This window comes from Antechinus flavipes, chromosome 4, assembly GCF_016432865.1.
Source record: "Antechinus flavipes isolate AdamAnt ecotype Samford, QLD, Australia chromosome 4, AdamAnt_v2, whole genome shotgun sequence".
Taxonomy (NCBI): domain Eukaryota; kingdom Metazoa; phylum Chordata; class Mammalia; order Dasyuromorphia; family Dasyuridae; genus Antechinus; species Antechinus flavipes.
The window spans coordinates 452429457-452456665 of record NC_067401.1 but is presented as its reverse complement, the minus strand read 5'-3'; the positions used below and the strand labels follow the sequence as shown (position 1 = coordinate 452456665).

Genomic DNA, 27209 nt, shown 5'->3' with positions numbered 1-27209 from the left:
CCACAACTGGAACCTCTCTCGAATTCCCTGTGGACCCACCAGTCAGGACTGAGAGGGGGTTTGGGGGCTGGGAGGGTCACACAATGAGAAGTCCCTCCAACAGCCCAGGCAATTGGGGGAGCAGGTCACATCAGTCATGCACTGAGAGGAAAGCCCATCGGCTTCGGCCCTGGCCACCCCAGAGCCACGGCACAAGAGGGGCTCCCCAAGTCTGCCATTCATTACCTTGACTCTCTGCACACGTTCCTTCTGAGCAGTGGCCTCCAGTCGCCTCTTGAGCTCCATTTGGTAGTTGTGCTAAACAGGAAGGGCAGGAAGGGAAGAGAAATGTCCATGAGGAAATCCCACCAGATGTGATTATATCATGGAACTCTCCTCTCAAGTGATTTCCAGAGTCCGTAAGAGGATAAACATCCAAGTGGAACCTGGGAAATCTCTGATCAAAACTGTAGGGTGTTATTTTTTTCTGCTTTTAACCATCTTTCTGATAATATACTTAAGTGTGTGGAGATGGGAGTATCAAGAGGGAGAGAAAGGAAGTGAGACAGACAGAGATAGAGAGACAGACAGAGGGGAGAGAGAGAAAGGGAGAGAGAAAAAGAGAGAGAGAGACAGAGAAAGAGAGAAAGACAGAGAGAGACACACAGAGAGAGAAGACAGACAGATAGACAGAGAGAGATGGAGGGAGAGACAGAGGGAGATGAGAGGAAAAGAGAGAAAGAAAGACAGCGATAGGGAGAGAGAGAGAGAGAGAGAGAGAGAGAGAGAGAGAGAGAGAGAGAGAGGCAGGCAGAGATGGGGGAAGTAGAGAGAGCAAGAACTCTTCTCTGCAATTAACAGTCTCAGAGAGTTGCTAAAGCATCGAAAGTTTAAGTCACTGGCCCCGGGTCCCAGTCAGCATGGGTCAGAAGTAGGACTGGCTTCAAAGCAATCTTTTAGTTACTAAACTCTGCTGCTTCTCATAAAGAGACAGAGACACAGAGACAGGGAGACCGATTCGAAGATAGACCAAGGATGAAGAATGCAGAAACGTAGGTCCTGGTTAAAATTCACACATGTGTAGGCTTATTTAAGCAAACATGTACTAGATGCTCCCTGAGTGTAGGGTACCATGCCCAGTGCCGAGCGTGCAAGGACCCAAGTGGGGCCACGCTTGCTCCTTTCGGGCATTGTGTAGTGGGCAATGTGAGCATCTCCAAGTACACCCAAAAGGGAACAAGATAAAAGCACTAGAAGCTCTGGGGGAGAGAGGAGATGGTCTCTGACTTCAGGTCAAAGCCAGTCCTTGAGACATGGCACAAAGAAGTGAAGCTGGGATGCATTAGGGAGACAAGGCAAAGGAACAAGTGGGAGGGGGTTCATTGACAAGAAACAGTAAAAGGGTCTGGCTGGCTGGTAAGAAATAATAGGGGAGGATGGATGTGTAATAAAGGTGGGAAGATATAGAGATAGAATGCTAGTTTCTATTTAAGTATTTTTATTTAAGCTGTTAAGCTATGTTTGAGAAATTTTCATTAAATATTTTATTTATTTTTCTATTTAAGTACTTTTCTACAGCCATTACCTAGGTTTATATCTTAAGGACTTTTATTTATGTTATATATAAGGACTTTTCTATAGCCTTTACATCAAGTATTTTATTTAAATTGTTATATTTTAGCCCTTTTCTATAGCCTTTATGTAGACTTATACTTTAAGTACTTTTCTTTGGTGTGTGTGTGTGTGTGTGTGTGTGTGTGTGTGTATGTATATATATATATACATATATACACATATATACTTTTCTATAGTCTTTTCATAAGCTATGTATTTAAGTACTTTTTATTATATAATAGTTAAGTACTTTTCTATAGTCTTTTCATAGGCTATATATTTAAGTACTTTTACTTTAAGTTATAGGATAGTTAAGTACTTTTCTATAGGCTTTATATAAATGTGTGTATGTGTGAGTGAGTGTGTGTGTACCACTTTATTGTCCTGGGTCTCAATTTTATCATTTCTAAAAAGTGAGGGAGGCAGATTAAATGACCTCAAAGGCTCTCCTATCTCTAAAGCAATGATCTTAATTTCTTTTGTGGCTTCATTTTTTTGGATGAGGGCGGCTCAGTTCTCAGGGCACGATCCCACTTTCTGTCCAGCTCCATGACGCTACCCCGAGGCAGCAGCGGGCTGCTTCTGTCAGAGGGGATTCATGGCTAAAACACAAATAATGAAGCCCCTGGGGTTGCTTCTCTTGATTTTAAACAAAAGCCTTCTTTTTACTTGGACAAACTCTACACCTGGAAACATAGAACCTATACTCAGGACACGGAAAACAAACAGGGATACCGTATCTTAATAGAAGACTCGATAGAGAAGAATATTGAAGGTTTCCTCAGTACACTGGCACTGTGACAATAATTCAGACCAGCAGTTATATATATTTAGGATTCTTTTATAGGCAATTCTAGAGTCGTTCATAAATGTTGACTGAATTCCCCAGGTCAACAGCTTTATGAGCCAGTGCTTCTGATTTACTGCTCTGTGGTCCAGTCAAGAAGTGATGTGCTTTCTCCCAGAGATTAAAATGTTGTCGATGCTAGAAACTACAAGTTGCTTGGGGCAAGGCCGAAGCACTTTATCAAATTAGTTGGACACGCCACTAAAAATGTCATGACAGATAAAGGACACGTGTAGAGTGTTCAGGGGTGAATGTGGTTGGGCAATATGGCCTAAAGGAGAAGGGCACAGGAGGGGAGGCGTCCGTACCATGCTCTGCACGGCAGGGCAAAGGGAATGCTGGGAATGGACTCCAAGTCCTGCTTTCAGATCTCTGGCACTGACCACCTAAGTGACCACGGGCAAGAAGCCACGGGGATGCTGTAACTCAGTTTTCTTCTGTGTGAAACAGGGATGATTCCTAGAACAGCTCCTTTCTCCTGGGTTTTCTGTGAAGCTCAAAGCTGCTTCAGCAAGCTTTCAAAGAGCCATAGAAACGTCATTTTATTATTGATGGCTAGAAATATAGAAAAGTTCTTTTGCTTACAGCTACAGACTTTAAAAAGGAAACACTAAGTTAGTAAATATGAATAAAAAACAATTTTTACCTCCATTTCAAGGATCTTTTTGAATATAGCATAAGCTAAGTATTCTCTGGTGAATTTTTGGTGGTCCTTCCTCATGATGTTCTGTCTGTATTCTTTCTCAGAGAGTATTCTTCCACTTCTTGAGATCTGCAATGAAGAAACAAGATACATGTATAGAAAACCCCAGCATACACACACAGAGAGAGAGAGAGAGAGAGAGAGAGAGAGAGAGAGAGAGAGAGCGCTTGCACACTGTAGAAGGAGAGACAGGTGGTTTCTAAGTGGAAAGAAAAGAACAACAATAGTTGATAAACTTTCACGTCAATGAATATTTCATCAGGCAAGAAGAAAGAACAAAGATTGGGGTCCTCTCATTTCCTCCTCATTCTGAGGATGGCCAGGTGGCGTATTACAAATCTGCCGCTGGGTTTTCATTTGCTCAAGCATGTTCTCTTGATGAGCCTGGGTATTCTTTGTACCAACCATCCTTCCTGTCACCGTCCCCATAAGAAAAGGTGATTTTACACGAGCACATTGGAAAATAAACAAAGCACCTCGTTGCAACATGTGCACATTCTTGCCAAAGTTCTAAGTTCCACTGAGCATTTATTAAACTCCCATTACGTACAAAACACAAGCTCATGGTTTATAGCTAAGAGGACTATCTCAAGAGTCAGGAAGACATCGGCTCAAGGTCAGTCTGATCTACACTGGCTGAGTCACTCAGCTCAGGGACAATTCTCTGAGACCGCATATAAATGGCAGAGCCGGTATGTGTTATGTGCATGCATTGTATATGTATGTATGAATGTGCATTTGTGAGGAGATGGGTACGAGTAAGCGTGTTTGGCTCCAGATTTGCACATGCACATATGTGCATCCTACCACACACACATATAGGAAATTCACCAGATACTCATTGACCGAAAACTAAGTCTTAGGCCTAAGACCCCAAATGGAGAAAACATTTTAAGTTTTCTGAAGCACTTTGTGCAAGCGCTTTTACTGGAGCCTATTAAAGACCCTATTGGGTACGTACCAGAGATTTTTTTGCCCCCATTTTCAGGCGAGGAAACATATTCCAGAGATGTTAAATGAGTTTCCAAAGATCACACAGCTAACTGGTGTGGGAGGCAGCTTGGATCATACCGCCTCTCTAGAGTTATGGAAACTATTGCCGTCTATCATGGGGAGGAAAGATTCGATTTTATCCATTTGGATGCAGAGGAGAAAAGCAGAAATAGGGTGAGAGGATCAAAGAGACCAATTTAGGCTGGATACTGGAAAATCTTCCTATGGAGTAGGACTCCTCAAAGGGCAATGGGCCCCCCCCTTCTTGCAAGTCTTGAGGTCGAGCCTGGATGACCACTCGTCAGGTAAACAACAGTGCACATAGGCACTGAATGAAATCCAATGAGAATATCAGTAGGCACTACATAAATGCATACTGTTAGCTAGCTGGCTAGATAGTGGCTGGGATCCCTTCCAACTTCTACAATCTCTGGTTTTAGGCTCAGCAATGGCAGAGGAGATGTCCTCCTCCAGCAACCCTACCCTGAGGAAATGCCGGTCCCAGAAAACATCAAAAGAAGTTAAAGGCTCTGGGTGAGTGCTGATGATATCAAGACAGAGGGAAAATCAGTTCTTGCCCTCAGGAAGCTTACTTTCAATTTGAGGTAAATTACTACTTGGTTCAGACTGTTTAATTTTTTAAATAACTTTTCAGAATTATATCATCACACTTAGTAACTTTCCTGCCTTGGTAAATATAAAATATAAAAAACTGTAAAAACTAAGATAAGCTGGAGAAGAAGGGGTCCAAGAGTCACATGAGATGAGAAGCTATGGATAGCTTTTCACATAGATGAGAAGCTATGGAGAGCTTGCCAGCTACACTGATGACAGAGGCTAGCCACAATGATGAGATCACAAATCCACTGAAGAATGCTGTCCAGGGGGGTCCAGATTCCCAGAATCCTAGACTCAATTGAATCCAGAGTTAGGAGAGCCCCAGACTGCCTGGTCCATTCCATACCTGGCAAGGACTCTCCTCTTCAACAGCTCCAACATGCAGACAATGCTTGGAGACTTCCAGTGGGGGACCCCCATCTCATTCTACTTTTGGACAGCTCCAATGGTGAGAGTCAAGATTCTGAAGCCCACTTTGATTGCATAATAATGCAAGTGCAGGCGGAACAAGCCCAAGAGATTGGTCTGAAACCATCTAGCCCCTTCATTAAGTATAGTCTAGAGTCTTTCTCAGGTCTAGGTTCAGGTGGATGGCTACTTGCAATCCTATCATTCTGTGGTTCTATAAGACAGGCAAGAATCAGTGACAACCCTGAAGCTTTAAGTCTAAATACCTGGGAGAATGGGGGTACGGTCAATAAAGTTAAGGAACTAGGGAAGGTCTAGAGCAGGGGTCCTCAAACTTTTTAAATAGGGGGCCGGTCCACCTCAGACTGTTGGAGGGCCAGACTAGGAAAACTAAAAATTTTGTTTTTGTGGGTCTTTAAATAAAGAAACTTCATAGCCCTGGGTGAGGGGGATAAACGTCCTCAGCTGCTGCATCTGGCCACGGGCCGTAGTTTGAAGACCCCCTGGTCTAGAGCTTAAGATGAGACATAATGAGACATATGTTTGGGCAATGTTGAGTTTTCAGAACCAGCAGGGCATTTACTACATCAATCAGGCCATTAGAAAGCAGGAGGAGAACTTAGGAAAAGCATGGGACTGGGTCAATAGATTTGGGGCCTATCTCCATACACTTCTGATGAGTGAAACCCCAGAATCGTGAGGGGTGCCCTGGAGAGCACAGGGCCCAGATTGAAATTCTGTCTCTGCCCCTAAGCATCAGTGTGACTTTAGTCAAGTTATTTAAACTCTCCATATTTCTCATCTATAAAATATGAGGTTTAACCTAGATGACCCCCAATGTCCTTTCCAGTCTATCTTTGGGTATGATCGCTCAGAAATGGTGGGGGAAGAAAAGAAAATAGGCAGGCAGCTCCATTTACGGGATGGTCACACTCATCAGTCAGTCAGGAAACACTTATTAAGTCCCTCCCAGATGCCATGCATTGTGCTAAGTGATTCTCATAAATCAGGAGGAAGAAGATGAAGTAGTTGAAGAAGACCCGGAAGTCTGAGAAGAAAACAAAGATAGCGAGAGACCAGAAGGAAGAAGGGGTCTTAGAAGGCAAGGGAGGGGAGAAGATCAGCAGCATCAGAGCAATAGAAAGGAGGAGGGGGATGAAGACTAAGCTCAGGTAGAACAGTGGGGAGGGGGATATGAAGAGTAAGTCCAGGTAAAACAGTGGGGAGGAGGATAAAGACTAAGCTCAGGTAGAACAGTGGGGAGGGGGATGAAGACTAAGTTCAGGTAGAACAGTAGGGAGGAGGATGAAGACTAAGTTCAGATAGAGCAGTAGGGAGAGGGATGAAGAGTAAGTCCAGGTAGAATAGTGGGGAGGGGGACGAAGACTAAGCTCAGATGGAACAGGGGAGATTGCAGACAGAATTATGTTACCGAGGGTCTGGATGAAGGGAAGGGGGGGGAGCCAGAGCTTAGCTGGCTCACCTTCACTACATCTCTCCCATCTTCCCTGAGACCCTCCTCTCCAAAGAGTTGCCATCCCTTCCACTGCTTCCCCTCCACCACGGACTCGGGTCTTCCTGCCATTTTGTCCGATCTTGCAGGACGCTCTCCAGACCCGAATAGAGTTGTCCGAATGGGGCTGCACCGGGCAGAGCCAGGGCTGCCACCTCCCTCTTCCTGGAAGCCCGCCTCGATTCCCTAACCCCAGATTCTACATGTAAGCCACCACCGCATATTGCCGATCTGGGCCACCTCCCAGCACGGCCAAAAGCAACGATGTTCTCGAGCAAACTTGTCTAACTTCTCGAGCCCATCTGGTGCAAGGGGGGACTTTCTGGATCCGAGCCCGAGACTGAGCTCTATTACATTCCGCCTTACTCGACCAGGCTCAGTGTCTGCCTGCAAAGGTCCCTTTGGACGCTGCCTTCCTCATCGGGGGGTCCGGCTCTCCCCCCCCCCGGCTCTTGGCCACCATCAGATGCGATGCACGTACCCTCTATGTCTTGGTCCACGTCACGGAGAAAGGTTGAACAGCTCAGAGCCCCGCAAAGGTCCGAGCATGCTCCACTGGAGACCTCCCAAGGTGCCATGGAGCCATGAACGCCTGACGATGATGAGTCTGGTCATCGAGCCAGACCCAAGTCCATCCACGAAGTGAGCTCCTATCTCTCTCTCTTTCCTACAAGGGCGCCTTGAGAGGCTTTGGCCAATGCTGCCATCAAATCCCGGTAAAGTCTCCGGTTCTCCCTCGAGCTAACGCTAGCCATCCTGCCCAGAGAAGGAAAGGAGGGGAGTCTGGGAGGACCCGCTCTGGAGAAAGCCATGGTGGCTCTTGGCGGTCAGTGCTTCTTTCCCTGTAGCTTTACTAGCCCTCCCTCATACATTCTAGAACTTTGGGAGAAGTTGAAGTCAAGCTCATTGGCCGATTGTTTTCAGGTTCTATTCTCTTCATCTTTTTTCTCCCGAAATTAAGATTTATTTTTCCCATTCACAGTCTTCCCAGTATCACTGATAGTGGCTCACCCATCATATCTTGGGTGAACTATCTTGGGCTCCACGGCTTCAGAGATTGTGGCCATCTAGTCCAACCCCCTCATTTCACAGCTGAGGAAACTGAGGCACAGTGACAGTCATTTCCACAAGGCCCAATCAGGCAGGGATCGTCAGAGAAGGAGAGTAAACCGACCCCCACCCCCCAAAAGGCTTAGTTTCTGTGGGCCACCAGATCTGATTTCATCGGCGGCAGCTTGGGGCCCTCTTCACGACGGCCCCACCTCCCCTTTAGCCGGGTTTGTTCTGCTTGGCCAAGTCCCCGTGTCCTTCACACAAGCGAACAGGAGTGTGCTCACCCCACCTAGCCTGAGCCATCTCGGGGCCTCCCTCTTCTCCCCCAGTAGAAGCAGAAATGTCCTTTGGCCGTCTTTCTTCCCAGCAGCCTAACTCATTCTGAGCTTCAGTACCTCCGACACGAGACTTTCCAAGATAGGCTTTAAATTCGGCTTTTCTTGTGGTCTAGCACACCATCCATTAAGAAACCTAACTGCTCAAAGAGTTCATTTAACTTCCTCAAACTCAAAATGTTTCCTCATCTGTAAAAGGGAGAGAATATTATCTCTGTAACTACCTCACAGGGTTATTGGGGGACTCAACTGAGATAATGTAAGCATTACAGAACAAATTAAATTAAAATTTATTAATTAATGAGATTATTCCAATACTTTTAACGTGTTTACTGTTATGGGTGAAAGGTGGGCTCCTTAACAGTATACACCACTGACTTCCCTACACAAGATGCTTCTGAAGTCCTTTCGAGCTCTGTCTCTGAGCCTGAGCTTCCTCCTCTGCAAAATGAAAGGACTGCACTAGCTGACCCTGAAGGTTCCGCCACACTCCTGTGACTTGAAAATCAGGGACTGCCTATTGGGTGCCCCATGATGGCTCATGCTTCGTGAGCCCTATCAGGATGGAACCAGAAGGAAGGAAGCCATCACATTTTGTGGACTTCGGGAAACTTCAGGAGCAAAGTCATCTCCTTGAAGGGACAGAGGGAAAGAGTATCCTGTGATCTAACCTGAGGAGGAAAGGTCAAAAAAGGGTGGAAAAAGGAAAGAGCTAAGAAAAGAAACGGGGCAAGGTCTTAGGGGACTCCCACAGAACCCAGAAGCAACATGGAAGAATACAAGCGACAACAACTGTGGACCAAAGGACGTCATCAAAGAAATGTGGGCCCAGAAGAGGGACGGTCTTGTACGAGATGGGAGAAGTTCTCTGTTGCTACCGCCACCATGATAGGAGCCCACAAGGCAGGCCCCCAGCACGTTCGGGGGCTCACAGAGACAAAGGCACACAAGATGGGCAGGAATGGCTGGGCTGCTCTCCTCACATTGGAGGGAACAGTCCTATCCATTCCCTACTTTGTCCCTTGGCATTTTCCCACTTAAGGAGAGCAGAATGAAGAGTCCCCTCCAATCAGTTTTATGAGACAAATTCAGCTGAGTTTAAAATGGTGAAGAACCTGGGCCGTGAGGAACCATGAGAGACGAGACCTTGGGACCCATTTTGTTGGAGAAGACTGGAGACCAGTGTAGGACCGTGTGAGGCTGGAATTCCCCTGGGATATGGGTGACAGAAGGAAAAGAAAAGCTCTCCAATAGCTCCCTATGTTTAACTCATTCTCCATGCTACATCAAGGCTAAGTTTAGTCGTTTCTAAATTGTGGAAGGTCTGTTGTCATGGGATCACACTCCTAGCTTAGAAGGAACATTGGAGGGCCCAAGGCCCATCTTCTTGTTTTACTGAGGAGGCTCGCGTTGCCCAAGGCCCCTCAGATGGGGAGAGAAGCAATATGGGAACCCCAGTCCTTGACCCACAATATAGCACCTGGTCCACCATTCCGCATGATGGGCGCCTTCCATGGCCTAGCTCTGGTTTCTGCCGCTAAGGAGAAGAGAATGGAAACATGTTTTCCTGGCTGCTATAAGAAGAGCCTTGGCAGTCAATGCTTTGGACCAGAGATCCTCAAACTTTTGTTCTCAATATCTTTATCCTATTAAAAATGATTGAGGATCTGTCCAAAGAGTTTATGTGGTTTATAGTTATAGATATTGATCACATTAAAAATAAAAACTAATTATGAATTTGTAGACCCTTTGAAAGGATTTCAGAGATTCCCAGGATGCTCTGGACAGACTTTGAGAACTACTGCTTTGGACGATGGTTCCTTCAGTAACTGAACCCAGGCGATCCCATTTCTCCCAATGCTGTGGAAAATGCTTCTTTGCATCAAGTGGCTTTTCTTTGCTTTTCTAGAGTCTGTGTGAACTTCCTTACAGGATTTATCTCCTGAGATAGTGAAGACTCAGTCTGAATACACAGAGCTGTTAAATACCATGTGAAAGGTGAATATACACATGGCTGGTCAAAAAACAATGCTCCTGATGGGGAATGATCATGTAGCTCCTCCACCAACCTAGCCTATCCTTTCCACCATTAAAGCTTGCCTTCTGCCCTGGAAGCAAGTCATCCTTGGCCCATCCTCCCCTTCGCCTACCTCTGCCCACCATTATCACCTCTCATCTCTTTTAACTAGATCTCACCTCAAACAGACCTCAAAGACTGAAGAGAAGCTGAGAAAACAAGTGTCACTTCAACCCGAAACGACACAAGCTCCCAAGAAGACAAAGTGAGAAGGAAATGAAAGCTTACCAGCCCTGCTCTCTGAAGATGCCTCCTGATTCTTATATTGCTGAAGTAGCCCACAAGATGTTTGTCTGTTAGACTGTTGTATGTTGAAAGTGGCCTGAAAAGGTAAAAACAAAATACAAAGTTAGTATCATGAGATTCGGGTGGATGAGAGACTGCGTTTTTTAAAAATCTCCAAATGGAGCCTCTGAGCTCCGGCTTCAAGAAGCGGTCCTTCATCGCTTCAGTCCATCAGAGACATTCTCCTGTTCCCACTGCCTCCGGGAGGCCATGAGGGTCATGCCTCCATCAAGCGCTGCCCAAGGTCCATTTCTCAACTCGCCAAAGGAATACACAATTCTGATCTCTTTTGAGTCAGCCCGGCTCTTAAAGGTCAAAGCACCAGCTTTTCCATTACTTAAAGCGGCGCCGTTGTGGCTTGTGAAGACCCTAATGTCGAAGACCTTTCAACTAAATAAATAGGATTCACACCTGGCACCTTCGAACTGTGGACACATTCACCCCAGCATTTATTAGGGTGCCAGGCGTTGTGCCAGATCATGAGGACACAAAACAAAAATGAACAGCTTTTGTCACAGAGAAGATCCATCTCTCCCAGCCCCCAGTTCCCCACTAAAGTGATTGATTTTGCCTCAGTACGATCATCTTTGGCTAGCCTGCTCCACTCAGTGCCGTCCTCCAGTCTGCAAGCTGGCTCCCCTCACCTTGGCCAGTTTAGGATAATTCCCTCCTTCCTCCTTCCTGGCTCCTTTTCCCACCTGCCCCACCTGCAGGTGGAAGGCCCCACCTAAATTGTGGCAATCAAGCCACACAAGTTGATGGTATCAAATCTCAACTGGGCTTGCTTTGCAACTGAGCAATCATCTTAATCCTTACCAATTAAGTCTCCATTCCAATCCCCACAGCAGCTGCCCCAAATCTTTTTTTCTCCTCAAGCCTGCCAGGATATTTCCACCTTCCATCCTCCATCCTAAGGACTCTGCCTCATATTTCACTAAGAAAATGATGTCATCCGCCACCGGCTCCACAGTCTTCTCATAATTCTCCTAAGTCACAACTCCTAGGTAAGTCCAGTCTCTAAAAATGAAGTAGAATTTCTTCTCACACGTAAACTTGCCCCTGCCGTCCCTTCCCATCTTCTCCAGCCAGCAGTCTCCACCATCACCCTGACTCGGGATACTCTTCAGTCTTCCTCTATCTACTGGTTGCTATCCCACAGCCTACAAAGCAGCCTCAGATTCCCTTATCCTGAAAAATAAATCCTCTCTGGATCATCCCAGCCTCTTGAGGGGGTTCTGTACTTTTCTTACTCAAACTCTAGAAAATGTGATCTGCTGTCCCTGCCTCTACTTCCTCTTCCTACGCTCTCACTCATTTCTCATTCAAATGAAAACATTCCCTCCAAATTGACCACTGAGCTTTTAACTGTGAAATCCAATTTTCTTTGCTCAGTCCCCTTCCTTCTTAACCTCTGCAGCATCCTGGACTAACATTTCTCTCTGGGAGTCTGTGACAAAGGCTCTCTCAGCTGCCCTCCTTCCATCTTCTGTGGGATATTACCATCCATTTCAACCTTATTCAGCATGAGTGTACTTCAAGGCTCTGTCCTGAACCCTCTTTTTCTTTTCTCTCTATACTCTTTCTTTGGTGACCTCATAAGGCTCCATATCTTTAATTATCACCTCTATACAGATCAATCCCAGATCTATGAATCCAGTCCTGGTCTCGGTCTTGAGATACAATCGTGATCACCAACTTTCTAGTAGATATTTCAAACACCTCAAGCTCAGTCGTGTCCCAAAATGAACTCATTTTCCTCTTCCCTTCTTCACCCATCCCATGTTAGTACTTCCCCATTTTTGTTGAGGGCACCACCATCTTGAGGTCATCCAAATTCCCAGTCTCTTAAGACTCCTCCATCTCCCTCCCTCCATATATTCATTAGTTTCCAAATTTTGCCTCTACAAAAGTTCTTATATATGTCCAGCTCTGTACATATTCTCTCCCAATATTCTGACCTTCATCACCTCCCATTCTGACTTTTGCTCTAGCTTTCTAATTGGTGTCTCTAAATCGTGTCCCTTCACACCCCGCCACAGTGGCTATATCTGACCATATCTGACCATGCCTTCCTCCTCTCAAGAAATCTCAGTATCTCTGGATCAAAACAAAATCCCCTTGGTGGCATTTAAATTTCTGCCCAATATGATCTCAAACAACAAGGATAACATATAAAGTCTTCTGTTTGGCATTTGAAGATCTTTCTCAATCTTCTTCCCGCTTTTCAGATGTGATAGTGTCTTTCTCATGACTAATGACCATAATTGGAATGCACTTCCCAACCATACGGTTCTCTTCAAACCTCCTTCAAGTCTCAGCTGAAGAGCAACCTCCCATATGACACATTTCCTGGTTCTCCCTCCAGCGGGTAGCATCCTGCTCCTCCAAATCTCCTTGTATGTATATTGACTATATTTTGTATTTACTTTATATATAGATATAGATATAAGCTATTTCTTCTTCCTAAAGAATAGGAACTGTTTCATTTTGTGTTTTTATCTCAAGCACCTACAATAATTTCTGGCACATAGGAGACATTTAATAGATAATTATTGATAGGTTGGTCAAGTTTACTCAACCATATCATCTAACTTATTAAACTGAGAGCTGGACGAGTAAGTGGAGGTCAACTAACTCCCCTCCACTTTTAACTTTTGAGTAAATTGACACTGAGAGAGAAGTTCAGTGGTATACCCAAAATCACTCAGCTAGCTAGTAGCGAATCTGAGATCTGGATCCAGCTCCTTGGATGCTAAATGCAGGACTTCCTTTCCATAGGCTAATCCCTCCATCTACATCCAAAATTCCATTTGGAGACCTTGTTCAAAGGTCATCATCTCACTCATATCTCATCAGTCCCTTCCTTCCCCCAACCAACAATTGGGCTCATCTCCACAATTCTGGATCTCAAATAATAGGAAATGGAGTTTCTTTTAACGCTGATGAAATGTTGATGGAGCTCTTCAGTCTTCACTTATCAGGTCCTCAAAGCACCTCTGAGAGAGAAATAGCATGAAAATGATCATCCTTCCAATTTGAGAGGCCATGGATTACAAGTCTGAAGGGCTCAGACTGTCCTCTGGCCCCATTCTTTCTCCAGGGTCATACTTCCTCTCTTTTAGCCCTTCATTGTGACAAGTATTAGCCAAGCACTCCCTCCATGCCAGGTGTCTGCACTGTACCAGGCTCTAAGGATACCAACCAAGACAAGATCTAGATCTAGACAAGATGCTAGATCTAAAGAGGAAGGACTCAGAGGTCTCATAGTCCAACCTTCTCATCTGACAGTTGAAGAAACTGAGTCCTAAGAAGATTAATTGGGGCAGCTAGTTGGTGTAGTGGATAGAGCACCAGCCCTGAAGTCAGGAGGACTTGAGTTCAAATCTGGCCTCAGACACTTAACACTTCCTAGCTGTGTGATCCTGGGCAACTCAATCCCAAAAACAAACAACTCACTTAACCCCAGCAAAAAACAAATAAACAAAAAAGAATATTAATCAACTCTCCCAAGATCACAGGAGACAGGACAAAGCCCATGAGAGCAGCACTCTTTCCTCTGCTCTCTCTTCCCTTCAGAGAGTTTGCATTCTGCTGGAGAAATGAGGCAGGGACAAAGACAGGCAAAGACAAAACAATCTAGAGAGACATCAACAACCAAGGATCTAAGGAGGAAGGCTTCCTGGAGGAGGTAGCCTGGGAAGTGAGCCTTGAAGAGAGCTAGGAATTTCAATCAATCAATAGCATTAATTAAACACCTACTAGGTATACAACAAAACTGAAATCATGCCTACTTTTAAAATTCTAATAGGAAAGAACATAGGAGGGCCATTCTAGAATTCAAAAATGTTAAGTGGTGAAAGGAATGCCTGCATTGCCATCAGTTGCCGAGGACGTAGGTGACGGGGAGAATAGTGCATGTGAAGTTTGGAGAGAAAGGCCATTTACAATGTACATCCATCGTGGTCTACTCTAAAGACTGAGCCACCTCAGCATGCTCCCAACCTAGGAGTCGTCCCACATCCCATACGAATCTGTTCCCTCAAAGCTGCTTTCCCCTAAATCCAGTCACTTCTTGTCTATCCACATCCCAACAGAGCTCTCCTCTGGGTCTGACTCTGGTGAGGACGGGATAGGGGACAGAATGTTGGCCCCATCCTCAGAAAGCCCTGGGGCCAGATCCCACCTGAGCCCCTCACTGACACATGAGCCACATCACTTAACTTCTGTCTGTTTCATCTGCCAAATGATGGTATGGCCTCCGAGGGCCCTTTTAGGATGGAACCGATGGTCTTCTAGTCAGCTCCTCATTCTTCAGGTTCCCTCCTCTTCTGCCTGTGATGACCCTCTACTCTGCCCCTTTTATGGGCTCCACCCCCTAATTCTGAGCATTCGTGTCAGACCCTGTCTCCCCCTCTATAGCCTCATCCATTCCCATGGCTTCAATTATTACCTCCGTGTGGATGACTCCCAAATCTACATGGGTCTCCAGACCTGAATTTTCAAGGGGCTCGGCACAGGTTTCCACCACACAAGCTAAGCACCCAGCTCTTCTTCCCCCCTTTCACAGAGGGTTGTTATTGGCACAATATTCCCAGGTTCTAAACTTCAGTCGCCTCCAACTTTCATTCCCAATCCCCTATTAGTTGCCCAGTCCCCCTATTCCTGCTTCCATAATAACCCATCAGTCTCCTTTCTCCATCGTGCAGCCACCATTGTCGCTCTTGAATGGGCTGGAATGGAGTCAGGGCTCTCATTAACCTTGGCCCGGAGGAAGCCGGCGGCCTCCTTCTCGGAATTCCCGTGTCCAGTTTCTTCCAGTCCAGCCTGACCCTCGCCCAGCTACCAGGTGAAACCTTCCCAACCTCGCTCACTCTCAACTCTGATTCGGCCACTTGCTGAATACAGCCCAAGGTCACTCGCCTCGCTAACGAACGCTGTAGTAACTTGGGTTCGATGCACCTCTCCTTTTCCCTCCTCCCTTCATGGAACCGGGTTTCCTGGAAACCGGACCCGTTTGCATCTCCTAAACATGTCCCAGACTTCCTACTTCTGTGCTGGGAACAAGACCCATGCTGCTGTCTACAGGGAAAAGACCTTCTTTCACAGACTGTGCAGAAAGTGTCCCGTTTGCTGTCTGAGACCTCGGGGAGGGATGTGGTCCTCCCTACGCCGGTACCCCAGCTGGGACTTCGCCCAGTGTCCCGCTCTAGACACACTGTGTGCTTGAGGAAAGCAAGCTGAGAGCAGCCGGAGTGTGTCCAGGAGTGGCCGGGCAGCCGTGCAGCCCCCGACTGAGCCACGACACTGAGGCTGGGGAGCACTGCGTGAAAGGTCGAGCACAAGCTTCCCGCTTGGGAAAGGCCTTCCTGAGGACAATGAACCAGCGCGTTGCTTGTACTCAGGTTGTGCTCTGAGCACTTTACAAATAGAATTTCATTTGTTGACGCTATTGTTATCTCCACTTTACAGATGAGGAAACTGAGGTGGGCAAAAGTTAGGCGCCATGTTTAAGGCCACAAGTGTCTAAGGCTGCATCTGAACTCAGGTCACCCTAATTCCAGGTCCTGCAGTTTGTCCCTTCACCTCCTAGCTGCCAATAGTATTGACCGTGAAGGGCGATTGCTCAGGGAGGTCTGGATTGGAGACCAGCTCGGACACCTCTCACTTATGTGGTCCCTGATAGGTCTCTGAGAGGATGCCTCATAGAGGAGGTGCTATCTTGCTGGGGGCGAGCGGGGAGGAGTTTCCTCACCTGGGAAGTCTCTGTGCCAATAAAAACAAAAGCCCAATTCCTATCTCTATCTCCAAGTGCTTATTATGTGCCAAGGAGAAAAATTATAAAAAAGAAGTCCCTGCCCTCAATGGGCCTCCATTCTCGGGACTGGCCTTCCTTGCCAATGCTAGCACGGGAACTGCTGGTTCGCTCCGAACCGCTCTCTTGCCACAATGGCGGATTACCTCGGGTCTGCTGCCCTGGGGGCTACCTGGGATCTCCTACGGCCTTGATTGAAGAAGCCAGGCCAGAGTCTGGAGGGACGAGACGCCTCGGACAGAGCTGAGCTACTCCTCCAAGCTCAGGCTCTCGGGAGTTTCTCTTTTGGTCTAGATTCCGGGCAACAAGGGCTAGCACAGTTTTACCATGACCACCTAGCTTTTTAAAGACACTGGTATGGCCCGTGAGCCCCAGTGACAAGCTGAGGAGGTATGGGTGAAGCAAGTGCATCATCATTCCCATTTTACAGATGGGAAAACCGAAGCTAAGGCTTCCCTAAAGTTACAGAGCAAGAGAACAGCAGGGCCAGAACCTGAGTGTGAGTCTCATTTTTCCCAGTCTAGGGCATTTCCCTCTGCTCTTTGTCCTACTCTGCTTCCAAGAGGGTAAGCCTTCCAAATCTGTATTTATCTAGAAATTGCTCCCATGGAGCTCGAGAGAACAGAGCTGCCTTTGTGTTCTTCTCAAAATGTCCAAGGGTCATATTTCGAGGAAGCCTGAGGGTCAGGAGCTCATCTCGTACAGAGAAAGAAGTGGTTCTGAGGGGGTGAGCCGAGTTGGAACAGGAAGAAAGGTCCCATGGGGCCAGTTCAAGATGGTACCATGTGCTCAGGCAGCAGGAATAAATCCTCCCACAGCTCTGGGGCGGGAGTGACGCGGGCACCCCTAGAACCAGCAGCAGACAGTGGGGAGGGGTTCCGTTAACCAGCCTGCTGGCCTGGGCACATGAACAAAGCTTTCCTGCCACTGGAAGGTCCCCCTTTGCTCCTTACCCTTTTCTATTTCTCAGAATATCTTTTCAGTTGCTCATCTGCAGGAAGGTGAGAAGGTGTCCTTCAATAATAACAATCCTGATTCCACGGCTCACAGGCTTGTAAGAGAAACCATCAGTGTACTGTGATAGGATAGACTTGGCCGTCTCTTTTCCTGACTCAATTGTCTTAAAATTAATCTTTTTGCAAAGTCATGTAAACAGGAATGCTCAAGGGCTGCTTAAAGAAAAGGGACCAAGAAGTTAGGACTTGCCCTGAATGGAGGCCTGAGCTTACACAATGTCCTTATGCTTAGACAATAGTTTCTTTCTTTGAGATGGTCTTGAAAGTAGCATTCACAAAAGAAGTCCCCCAAAATCCTCTTGCCCAACACTGGCCCCTCTCAAATCCTCTACCCTGCACCTTAGTTCTTTTCTCTATTACTCTTATCAGTGGGCTAAGGGATCATAACTGTTAAAAAATCTACAGCAATAAGTCAAGAGATCTCTTCCCCAAGGCTACCCCCTCCCCCCCATCTGCCCATCCTTTAATCTGGCCCCAAAAATAGATTTCCATGGAAACCCAAGTAAAAGGAAAGGCTTCATCATCATGGCCATCATCAATAGACATTTATTGAGCGCCCACTGTGTCCAGGGCATTGTGTTAGGGGCTGAGCAGCCAGAAAGAAGCATGAGACAGTAGGTTTATGAGATGACAGGCATACATAAGCTGGAAACTGTAGCCAACTAAATAATCACCTGATCCAACTACCTGGTTTCTTTGAGATAAGAATTCCTATTAATTGATTTTTTTTTAAGATCTGAAAAACAGAAGTCATTACTCTTTTTTTTTCAATATCTATTTCATTTTCCTTTTAGTCAAGAGTCAAAACACTTAGGTGTACCCCAGCTCCATCCAACCAGACAAGAAATGGACGTCTCTGGACTTGGGGCTCCTCATTTATAAAAGAAGCTGGGACTCAGCTCAGCCCCACTCTGCCGCACTCATGGCTCTGACCAGCTAGGAGGGCAGACCTGCTTTAGAGCTGATCTCAGTACACATCCTCCCCACAAAAATAGTAAGTCCTCCACAGTGGCAGCTCGGGCATCAGCCCCAGACACTCTAGGTGCTTGGTGAGGGGTTTTTGGCATCTGTCTTTTCTTTTTCCTAGTTTGGTAGGAAGCTGGCAACAAGATAAAATAAGGTGACCGTCCCCAAAGTAGCTCATCCCCGCTGGACAGATTGCTGTTGTGCAGGCTTGATGAGACCCCTTTTAGGAATTCTTTCCTCACCTTTTCGTCCTCGAAAGCCGCATTTTGGGGGGAAGGGCTGATAGAATCCTGGACAGGTTCTCTCAGACTGGTCTTCTGAAGGAAATTGCTTTGACCAGTTCATTCACATAGAGGAATAAATGGCTAAATAAAGTCACTGGGTATTCCACAGGAGGAAAAAACACTGCTAAAGACGATTGGTCCTAGGGGTGGGGTTTCAGGTTCTGTGATGGCAAGAGGGAGGGGTACCTAAAGGCAATGCTTGCTCTGACTCTCTCCCATGGCACAAAGCTCCTTGGGAGAAGGTAGTGAGGAATTGTTTTTATTCCCCAAGCACAGGATCTAAGACATGGGGGTATGAACAGATGTTGGGGGGTTGGGACTGATCAATCAGAGCTCGGACAAAGAGAATTTTTCTTTAACATATCAAAAGACAAAACCTTGTTATACACATCAAGGAATGAAAGATCTGCTACCTAATTTTATCTATCAAGTGAGAGAAAGACTGTTTTTGCATCATGCAGGGGCTAGAACTAAAAGGCAGGTTACCATGGATGGCTTGGGGGTTTTCAGATTCTATTCACACAGATGGAGTTTGTTTTGGGAGATAGAGGGATGGAATGTACAATGGCTGGCTGGCTGGCTGGATGGGTGGGTGGATGCATGGATGGACAGATGAATAGATGGATAAATAGGACAGTTAGAAATATAGACAGGAGATGGATAGATAGGACAGCTAGATGAATAGGTAGCAGAAGGAATGGGTGGATAGATAAACAAATAGAAAGAGGTAGAGATAGATGATAAATATACCCAAATATACATATATATATTATACATATATACACATTTTGTGACTTTTCTCCTCTTGCCCACTCTCTCAAGCCTTCATGTATAGCTTAAATAATCTGTTTCTATCACAGAAATAATGGGAGGAAGATGGAGAAAGAAAGGAATTCCTAAGGTGACTATCTTGTACCAGACACTGACAGTAGAGATTGAGACTGATGTATAAAATATATATGTAGTTCCATGTGATATGGATATTATTTATGTAGGATTCATATTATGTGTGTATATGCATTCATGCATATGTATATACAGATTACATGATTATGTGAAACATTGGAGATATAAAAACAAAAGGGAAATTAAATCAAATATTTAAATCTGCTCAATTTCAATGGAAATTTTTAGTTTTTATGGACGTTCTACCATATCTCAATACTCATCACACTACTTTCTGAGCCAAATTCATCATCATTTATCAAGTGTCCACCATTTGTAAAGCACCAGGAAAGCCCAGTCTTATGCTGAGGACGGGTCCAAAAATCTAGAAGACTCGATATTTTAAGGAACCCCCCCCAAAGACCCTGAACCATGTCACAGGCCATTTCCTCCATAGTCTTCCCTGATTCCCATCATTCAGAACTCTCACCATACTTCTCAATGTCCCTCTCATGAATTTCCCATCATAGAACATAAGGTTCTTCAGATCATAGAGAATTTCATTTTTATCTTTGTATCACCAGGGCCAGATACTTAATAGATCTATTGGATAAATGTTCTTGATTGACTGGCCAACGGATTCTGCTTTGTATCATAACCACTGTGTATGTGCCATTTGCCCTTCCAAGGTGACAAGTTCCTTGCTGGCAATAACTCTGAGTCCTTTCTTTTCAGCATGAGTATTTTTAACACAAAGTGGGAGCACATTATTGAGTTTGGGTGATTTCATCATATACAATCAAGGTGTTAGAATGTTGCTTCCATTAGGAACAAAAGACCATGGTGGGGAACAGATTTAGGGAAAAAAGAAAATGTCATCTGGGGGTTCTTGAAGTTGCCATGCTATCCAGACAATGACAAGAAAATCAGGAGTTGTAGATGAAAGACAAGATCATCAAATCAAAACATAATGAACCCCCCCCCAGGTTCTTTGCCCTTCTTAACTACCTCTGTGGCACCTGAAGACTGATTAGAGTTCTGAAGGACCATTTGTATCATATGTCCCTGTTAGAAAACAAACACACATCATTGTATAGTCTCTTCCAAATGGAATAAATAAGAATATCTCTTATATTTTTCTCCTCTTTTTGTATTTTGACGTTTCTACTCAATTCTGGTTTTTGTATTTGGTTTTTTTTTTCCAAAAATACTTGGGATTCCCTAGTTGCCTGCAAGTTCATTTTCCTCTGTAGGAGAAATCCTCAGTGCAGCAGCGTAAGATAGAACCCAAGCCCAGGATCCCTAAGCCTGGCCAGAAACCAGCTCCAATAGAACTCAATGGACTGGGAGGGCAAAGAAGAGGCAAGCTAACATTGACCTAGAAAAATGCAGGATTGGGAGTCTTTGACGCCTCCTTGGAGTCTCTGTTTTTCTACCAGAATTTCTCTTTGGCCAAACCCTTTCTTCCCTCACGTTTCTTTCCTCGATGATTCTTTTGTCCTTAGCCCAAAGTGGGTGCTTAATAAAGGCTTGTGGGCTAGTGAATCCTTTCCTGATCTCATAATTTAAAAACCCAAATATATAGATTAAAGCATTTAAATACCAGTGTTTCCAATCTAACTGAGGACATTAAAGAAGACTCAGTTGGAAGGTCTGGACCCATTACATTGCTTGCCAGAAAGATGCCAGATTTTCTTTCCAGTAAGACAATGATCACAAAGTTAATTCGTCTCCATCAAATACCAAATGTGTCCATGCTGTTAGCAATCTAGACGATGGCCTGTGTGCCCAGGAAAGCTGTGGTGACTTCCAGGGACTGGCTTATCAGGTTGGAGAACCAGGCGTTCCAGAGCCACAGAATTCCAGGACTGGATGCCATCCAAAGAGGGTAAGCTTTGTTCCCTTCTTACAATGTGAAAGGACATAAAGCCTAGAGTTTATCATGTGCATTGTGCAAAATTATTATTGGAGACTGCTTCAGAATATTATCAATGATTATAATCAATTATATTATCAACATAAGAATATCACTTAGTAAAAGAATGTCATAAGAAGGTGGAAAGAAGCATTGTGGGTCTGGCAAAATGCCCACTTGGGTGGGTATCCTAGCTCTGCTTCTTCTCATCCCTCTGAATCTGCTTTTTCATCTGGAAAATGAGGGGGTTAAATCAGAGGACCTCCAAGAGGGTCTCTTCCAACTCTAAATCTGTGATCCTATTTGTGAAAAGGCAACTCAATTAGCAATCTGTTAAAAAGTATTTTGTGTCCAGTAATGGTAGTAAGGGAGTTTTCTGGGTCTTGGAACATAGAGCTCATTCTCTTCTGTTGTCCTGCTGTGTGACCCCGGTAATGACATCCCTTGACCATCCATCGGCGCATCTAGTGGGCTCCGGATCTCATCTGACCCTCTGGAGGAGGGAAACAGGTACATCTACAGGCAACATTGACTTTCTACAATCTATCTTCATCTATCTAATATGTCTGCATTTAAATAAATATATATATATATATATATATATATATATATATATATATATGTATGTGTGTATATGTATATAAGGCATAAGGAAGTTACCAAACAACCCAAAGAACCCAAAATCCATCAGCACTTGGGGAATTTCTGATGCGCCGTAGCATTGCTTTGGACATATAGATCTGGGGGAATCAAAAAGACCAAAAAAATCATATCCAAACTTGCCCTTCCAAGGAAGGCTGACGCCAACTGAAAAGAGGCGATGGACATAGGCGATCATTCTCCATCTTTGAATAAGGAAGCTTCTTGCCATCTGAATTAAACCATAAACAAACCATGGCCTGCATTTTACATGAGGTGATTGAACTGATATTCTAGAAATCCTTTTATATTACTTTCTCCTTTTTTTTATTTGCATTTGGAGCTGCCAGATTGCAGTGATTATGCTAAATACTGACTTACAGGATCACTCAGCAAATTCTAATGATATAGCCTGTGGAGAACTTTAATATTATTTTATTTACATTCTTAATATGTCTGGGTGAAACAACTAGGAAAAAACCCACTGATCTCCATCTGTGTAGTCTGTTGGCAAGTTAACTTGCAAACATTTCATTTCACCGTCACATTTGGGTGGAGCAACAATTGATTGAACCGGTACAATGCATAACTTCAAGCAAATCTCCACAAGTGCTCAGAATTCTCTGCTTTGGAAGGAACCACATTTGCCTACAAATCTAATGCAAGCTTAGAAGGATTGTTCACCCCACAAGAAAGGACTGCCATCTATGGACTAGAGAAGGGCACTTGCCCCTCAGAGTCCAACAGAAAGCACCAACACCTAAGCAAAACCTCATGGGCGGTGACAGGAGGGGAGAGAGGGGCTTCCATTGTGGAAGTTGTCACTAATCAGACTTGTGTTTTCCATACTCATTCCTTACTGGCATTATCCTTTAAATATATGTCCACTCTCCCCATGTATATTGTGGATTTTTTTTTGCAATAGTTCTGCCCAAAGAAATGGTTTCCATTGATTGTACGGTTATACCATCTCAGTAAATATCTTGTCTAAAAAAACTTCACAAAACTAACTGGTAAATTGTTAGTGGGGAATCACATCACCGGGGGCTTGTTAGAGATGATATAGCCTCTCAGGAATACCCCATAGAACACAAATCGTCCCTCTAGGACTCACAACCACAAGTGCAAGTTAGGGGAGTGAGCCCAGAAGGAGTGCTCTACATGAATAATAAATGATCAACAACTACATAAAAATGGCCCAAATCACTAATAAGTAAAATTCAAATGGAAACAACTGTGAAGATCCACCTCACATTCACGTAATTGGCAAAAATAGAAAACAAAGAGTGATTTGAGCTAAAGGAATAGAGAAATAGAATGGTACTAAATAAATGGAACCATTCAATTTTTCCTGATCATTATGGAAATAACTTGGAATTATTTTTAAAAGTAATTACATATTGGGAAATTGGGTATAAGAAGACTGAAAAGGTAGAAAGGGTCCAAGTAAGGGAGAGCTTTAATGTCCAAGAATTTTCTGTTAGTAATGGAAGTGATATTAAGCATGGAGGTTAACATGGTCAAACCTGCACCTCAGAACAATCATTTCACTAACTGAATGATTCATCGCCCATGTGCATCAAATTATATTAATTAAACTTCATTATTAATTTAATAATTGACCATTTTACTTCCCAAATTGGGCACCAATAATTAATTTAAATATGTTCAATTGGAGTTGTTTTAATTATATATCTTTCCCCCCCTACATTTGCATTCTTTTTTCTAGCCTAATATTAATCTTGACTTTTCTCTTAATAAGGCAGTGACGTGACTGCATACAGACAATTGACTCCCACACCTCTAATGAGTTATTTCCCATAGGTTAAAATAAAATCAATTTCATTTTCAGGGATAATATTTGGTGTTTATTATATTTAGTGCCTTTCTTTTTTTCTCTAATGAAAGCACTGATGATATACTGGCATGAAGCTTCAATGAAGCCTACAAATGACCTTGAACCTTACACCTTGAACCAGATTTTCTAACATTTTTAACCACCCTCAAGTATGACCTTAACAAGTTATTAGAATTTGTCTCTCTTCTTTCTACCAGATGTTGACCACTGTTTTTGTGATGACCTTCTTAAAACTAGTACATATGAACCCTGCAAATATGGGAACAAATATCCCACAAAATGGCATTTCTTTCTGCCTTTGGGTACGTGATAAAGCCAGCTCGTCAATCTTTTATCTGCTTCTCTAAGGGAAACCTGTAAGCCGGCATTCCATTTTGCTGCCACTTCCTCCTGTAATTTGTTTATTTTTTCTTCCCAACCGCTACATCCCTCCCTTCCTCCCTCCCAGACTATCTCTTATTTCACTACCTTGTGTGTGGATTTATGTCCTTATTAATTTGATATGTATGCTCTTTATTCTCCGTGAACTTGTCCTCCATTAGAATATAAAGTAATTGTGAGTAAAGAGTGTTTCATTCTTTGTACTCATATCCCCAGCACCCATCTCAGTGTTAACACATAGCACTTAATAAATACTTGTCAATCGATTGATTGCTTGATTGATTTTGCTTAAGCCTAGAACAGCCAGAGTGATGCGATTCAGTCCTCGGGGATTATGTCCCTTCATGGGCCATTGGATAAGGATCTCGCATTTGGAGCTTCAATAGCCAAGTTAATGACTATGGACTTATCAAAGCCTAACAATCTAGAGATTCTTTACCCCATTTTCCATCCCTTTGCCACCATCGCAGTAAAAGCAGAAGAGACATGGGGCGGAGGACCACTCTGTAGTCTGGTTTTACGGATCCACACAACCGAATGATTGGCCCAATGAGCCTCTGTTTCTGACTAAGCTAGAGTAGTCGGCAAAAAGCAGACATGGAATCTGCTCCTAGGACCGTACGAGGAATCTCTCCAGCAAGGGATGGCTAGAGCTTGTGCTCTGTCAGGAAACCTTTGTAGACTCCATGCTCTAAGCTGCAGAGTAGGGCTGGGGAGAGAAGCAATATACACGGTGTAGATACAATACACACAAAGTAAGAAAAGAAGGCTAAGAGAAACAAACTCACTCTGGGTCAGTGCAATGACCCACGGGAGCCCTTGAGAGCAGGAGATGAAAAATGCTTCCCTTTGCTCATGGAGAAACAGGGTTCAAAACTCGAGGAGGATAGGGGACCCACATCTCCAGCAACAACTCTGGGTTCCTTGGTTGTTTGGGATTAATGTTGTCCTTGTAATGAGGGACAGTTCAATGCAGAGTAGGGGGATGGAGAGCAGAGCACCCAAAAATAATAACAGCAGCTAACATTTATACAGTGCTTTAAGGCATACAAAGCACCTCACATCTGTAATCTCATTTGATCTTCACCACAGTTCTGTATCGGACATGTTGTAAATATAGTAATTTTACAGATGAAGAAACTGAGGAAGGTGGTGGTTAAGGTATCATACCCTGCCCTACAGATGCCCTTAAAAGCATTTTTCCTTTTCTTTTGCATTTCCTAACCCTCCCAAGATAATCTTGGGGTGTACTGGTTACATTTCTTAAGGATCAGACCGATTCTCATTAGCCACCAATAGGTCCTAGTCCAGACTCCATTTGGTCATTGTTTAGGTTCTGGTTAACTCAGATTGGATAAAAATAGCAGTCATTTCTGCTTTGGCAAGAAACCCTTCCCCTCCCAGAGTCATTTATTTATTTAGATTTTTTGGACTAGATGAAAGAGGAGATTCTTTGCCTCAATTCCTCCCTAGCCTTAATCCCTGAATGGGTACAGCCTCAGTCAAACTGAGACCTGCAAGATCTGAGTTTAAAAAGGCCCAAAGTTTCCCATTGTGTCCAGGACCATCTCCAGTCATCCTGATCTCTATCTGACCACTGAGTCCAAATGACTCTGGAGGGGAAAGTGAGGCAGGGGACCCTGCTCAGCCCTCCTTTACTAAATCCAATTTACTTGCATGTCACAGCATCATCTTCATGATGACAGGGTTCTCTTCCAGAAAGGACAAACAAAAAGAGTCAAAGTTCACACAACTAATAAGTGTCTTGAGTAAGATTTGAACTCAGATCTCCCTAATTCCAAGTCCAGCACTCCATGCACTGCCCCACCTATCTACCTTATCTTACTATGACAGAAACACCAAAACCATCAAAAATTATATTTTTTCAAAAGAATGCTCTAGGCTCTTGTCTGAATAGGAATAAAGCTGTTGCAAAGCTCTTGCAGTGGACTATAAGTCACAGAAAACTACTTAATACAAATGCTACATAAAATTTTCAAATATGAAATATTACTGGTCACAGCCTGGAGAAGGAAAGAGATGGCCAAATTAATGGCTACCATAAAATATTATGATTCAATTCTGCTTGGATTCTTTACCTTTTTACAATGCCATTTCATAACTAGAATGTGCTATTTCTAGTGCCTGCACTATATAGCTGGATCTTTCTTTTGCTTTACTCTTCCCCCCCAGCCCTTGAAACTAAGAGTGCTCAAAGGTTCGCCATGTTTGCTAATACTAAGGATGCTCAGATGTTTACCAGATGTACTAATGCTAAGAATGCTCAAAGCTTCACCATTTTTGCTAATACTAAGGATGCCCAGAGGTTCACCATGTTTGCTAACACTAAGCATGCTCAGAGGTTCATCATGTTTGCTAATACTAAGGATGCTCAGAGGTTTACCAGGTTTACTAATACTAAGGATGCTCAGAGGTTCGCCATGTTTGCTAACACTAAGGATGCTCAGAGGTTCACCATGTTTGCTAATAGTAAGGATGCTCAGTAATTCAGTTTCAATTGATCAATGATGGACAGAAGCAGCTACACCCAAAGAAAGAACACTGGGAAATGAATATAAACTACTTGCATTTTTGTTTTTCTTCCCGGGTTATTTCTACCTTCTGAATCCAATTCTCCCTGTGCAACAAGAGAACTGTTCGGTTCTGCAAACATATATTGTATCTAGGATATACTGTAACCCATTCAACATGTAAAGGACTGCTTGCCATCTGGGGGAGGGGGTGGAGGGACGGAGGGGAAAAATCAGAACAGAAGTGAATGCAAGGGATAATGCTGTAAAAAATTACCCTGGTATGGGTTCTATCAATAAAAAGTTATTTTAAAAAATAAAATCAATTAATTAAAAAAAAAAGGATGCTCAGAGGTTCGCCATGTTTACTAATACTAAGGATGCTCAGAGCTTCACCATGTTTGCTAATAATACTAAGGATGCTTAGAGGTTCACTATATTTGCTAATACTAAGGATATGGTAACCTCTGAGTATCCTTAATACTAATTTTCTTCTT

The 27209-nt window shown here is 44.1% G+C and overlaps 1 protein-coding gene across 6 annotated transcripts in view; it reads right to left on the bottom strand.

Annotated features, from left to right (window-relative positions):
• Positions 1–27209, bottom strand: part of ERICH3 (glutamate rich 3) — a 136702-nt gene that overhangs the window by 98552 nt on the left and 10941 nt on the right. For all 6 annotated transcript variants that reach the window (XM_051999412.1, XM_051999411.1, XM_051999414.1 and 3 more), the window contains exons 2-4: positions 10369–10462; positions 3087–3212; positions 226–297 (exon numbers count right to left, since the gene is read on the bottom strand). In XM_051999412.1, the coding sequence (XP_051855372.1) occupies positions 226–297; positions 3087–3212; positions 10369–10462 (292 nt within the window). The remainder of the gene's footprint in view (positions 1–225; positions 298–3086; positions 3213–10368; positions 10463–27209) is intronic.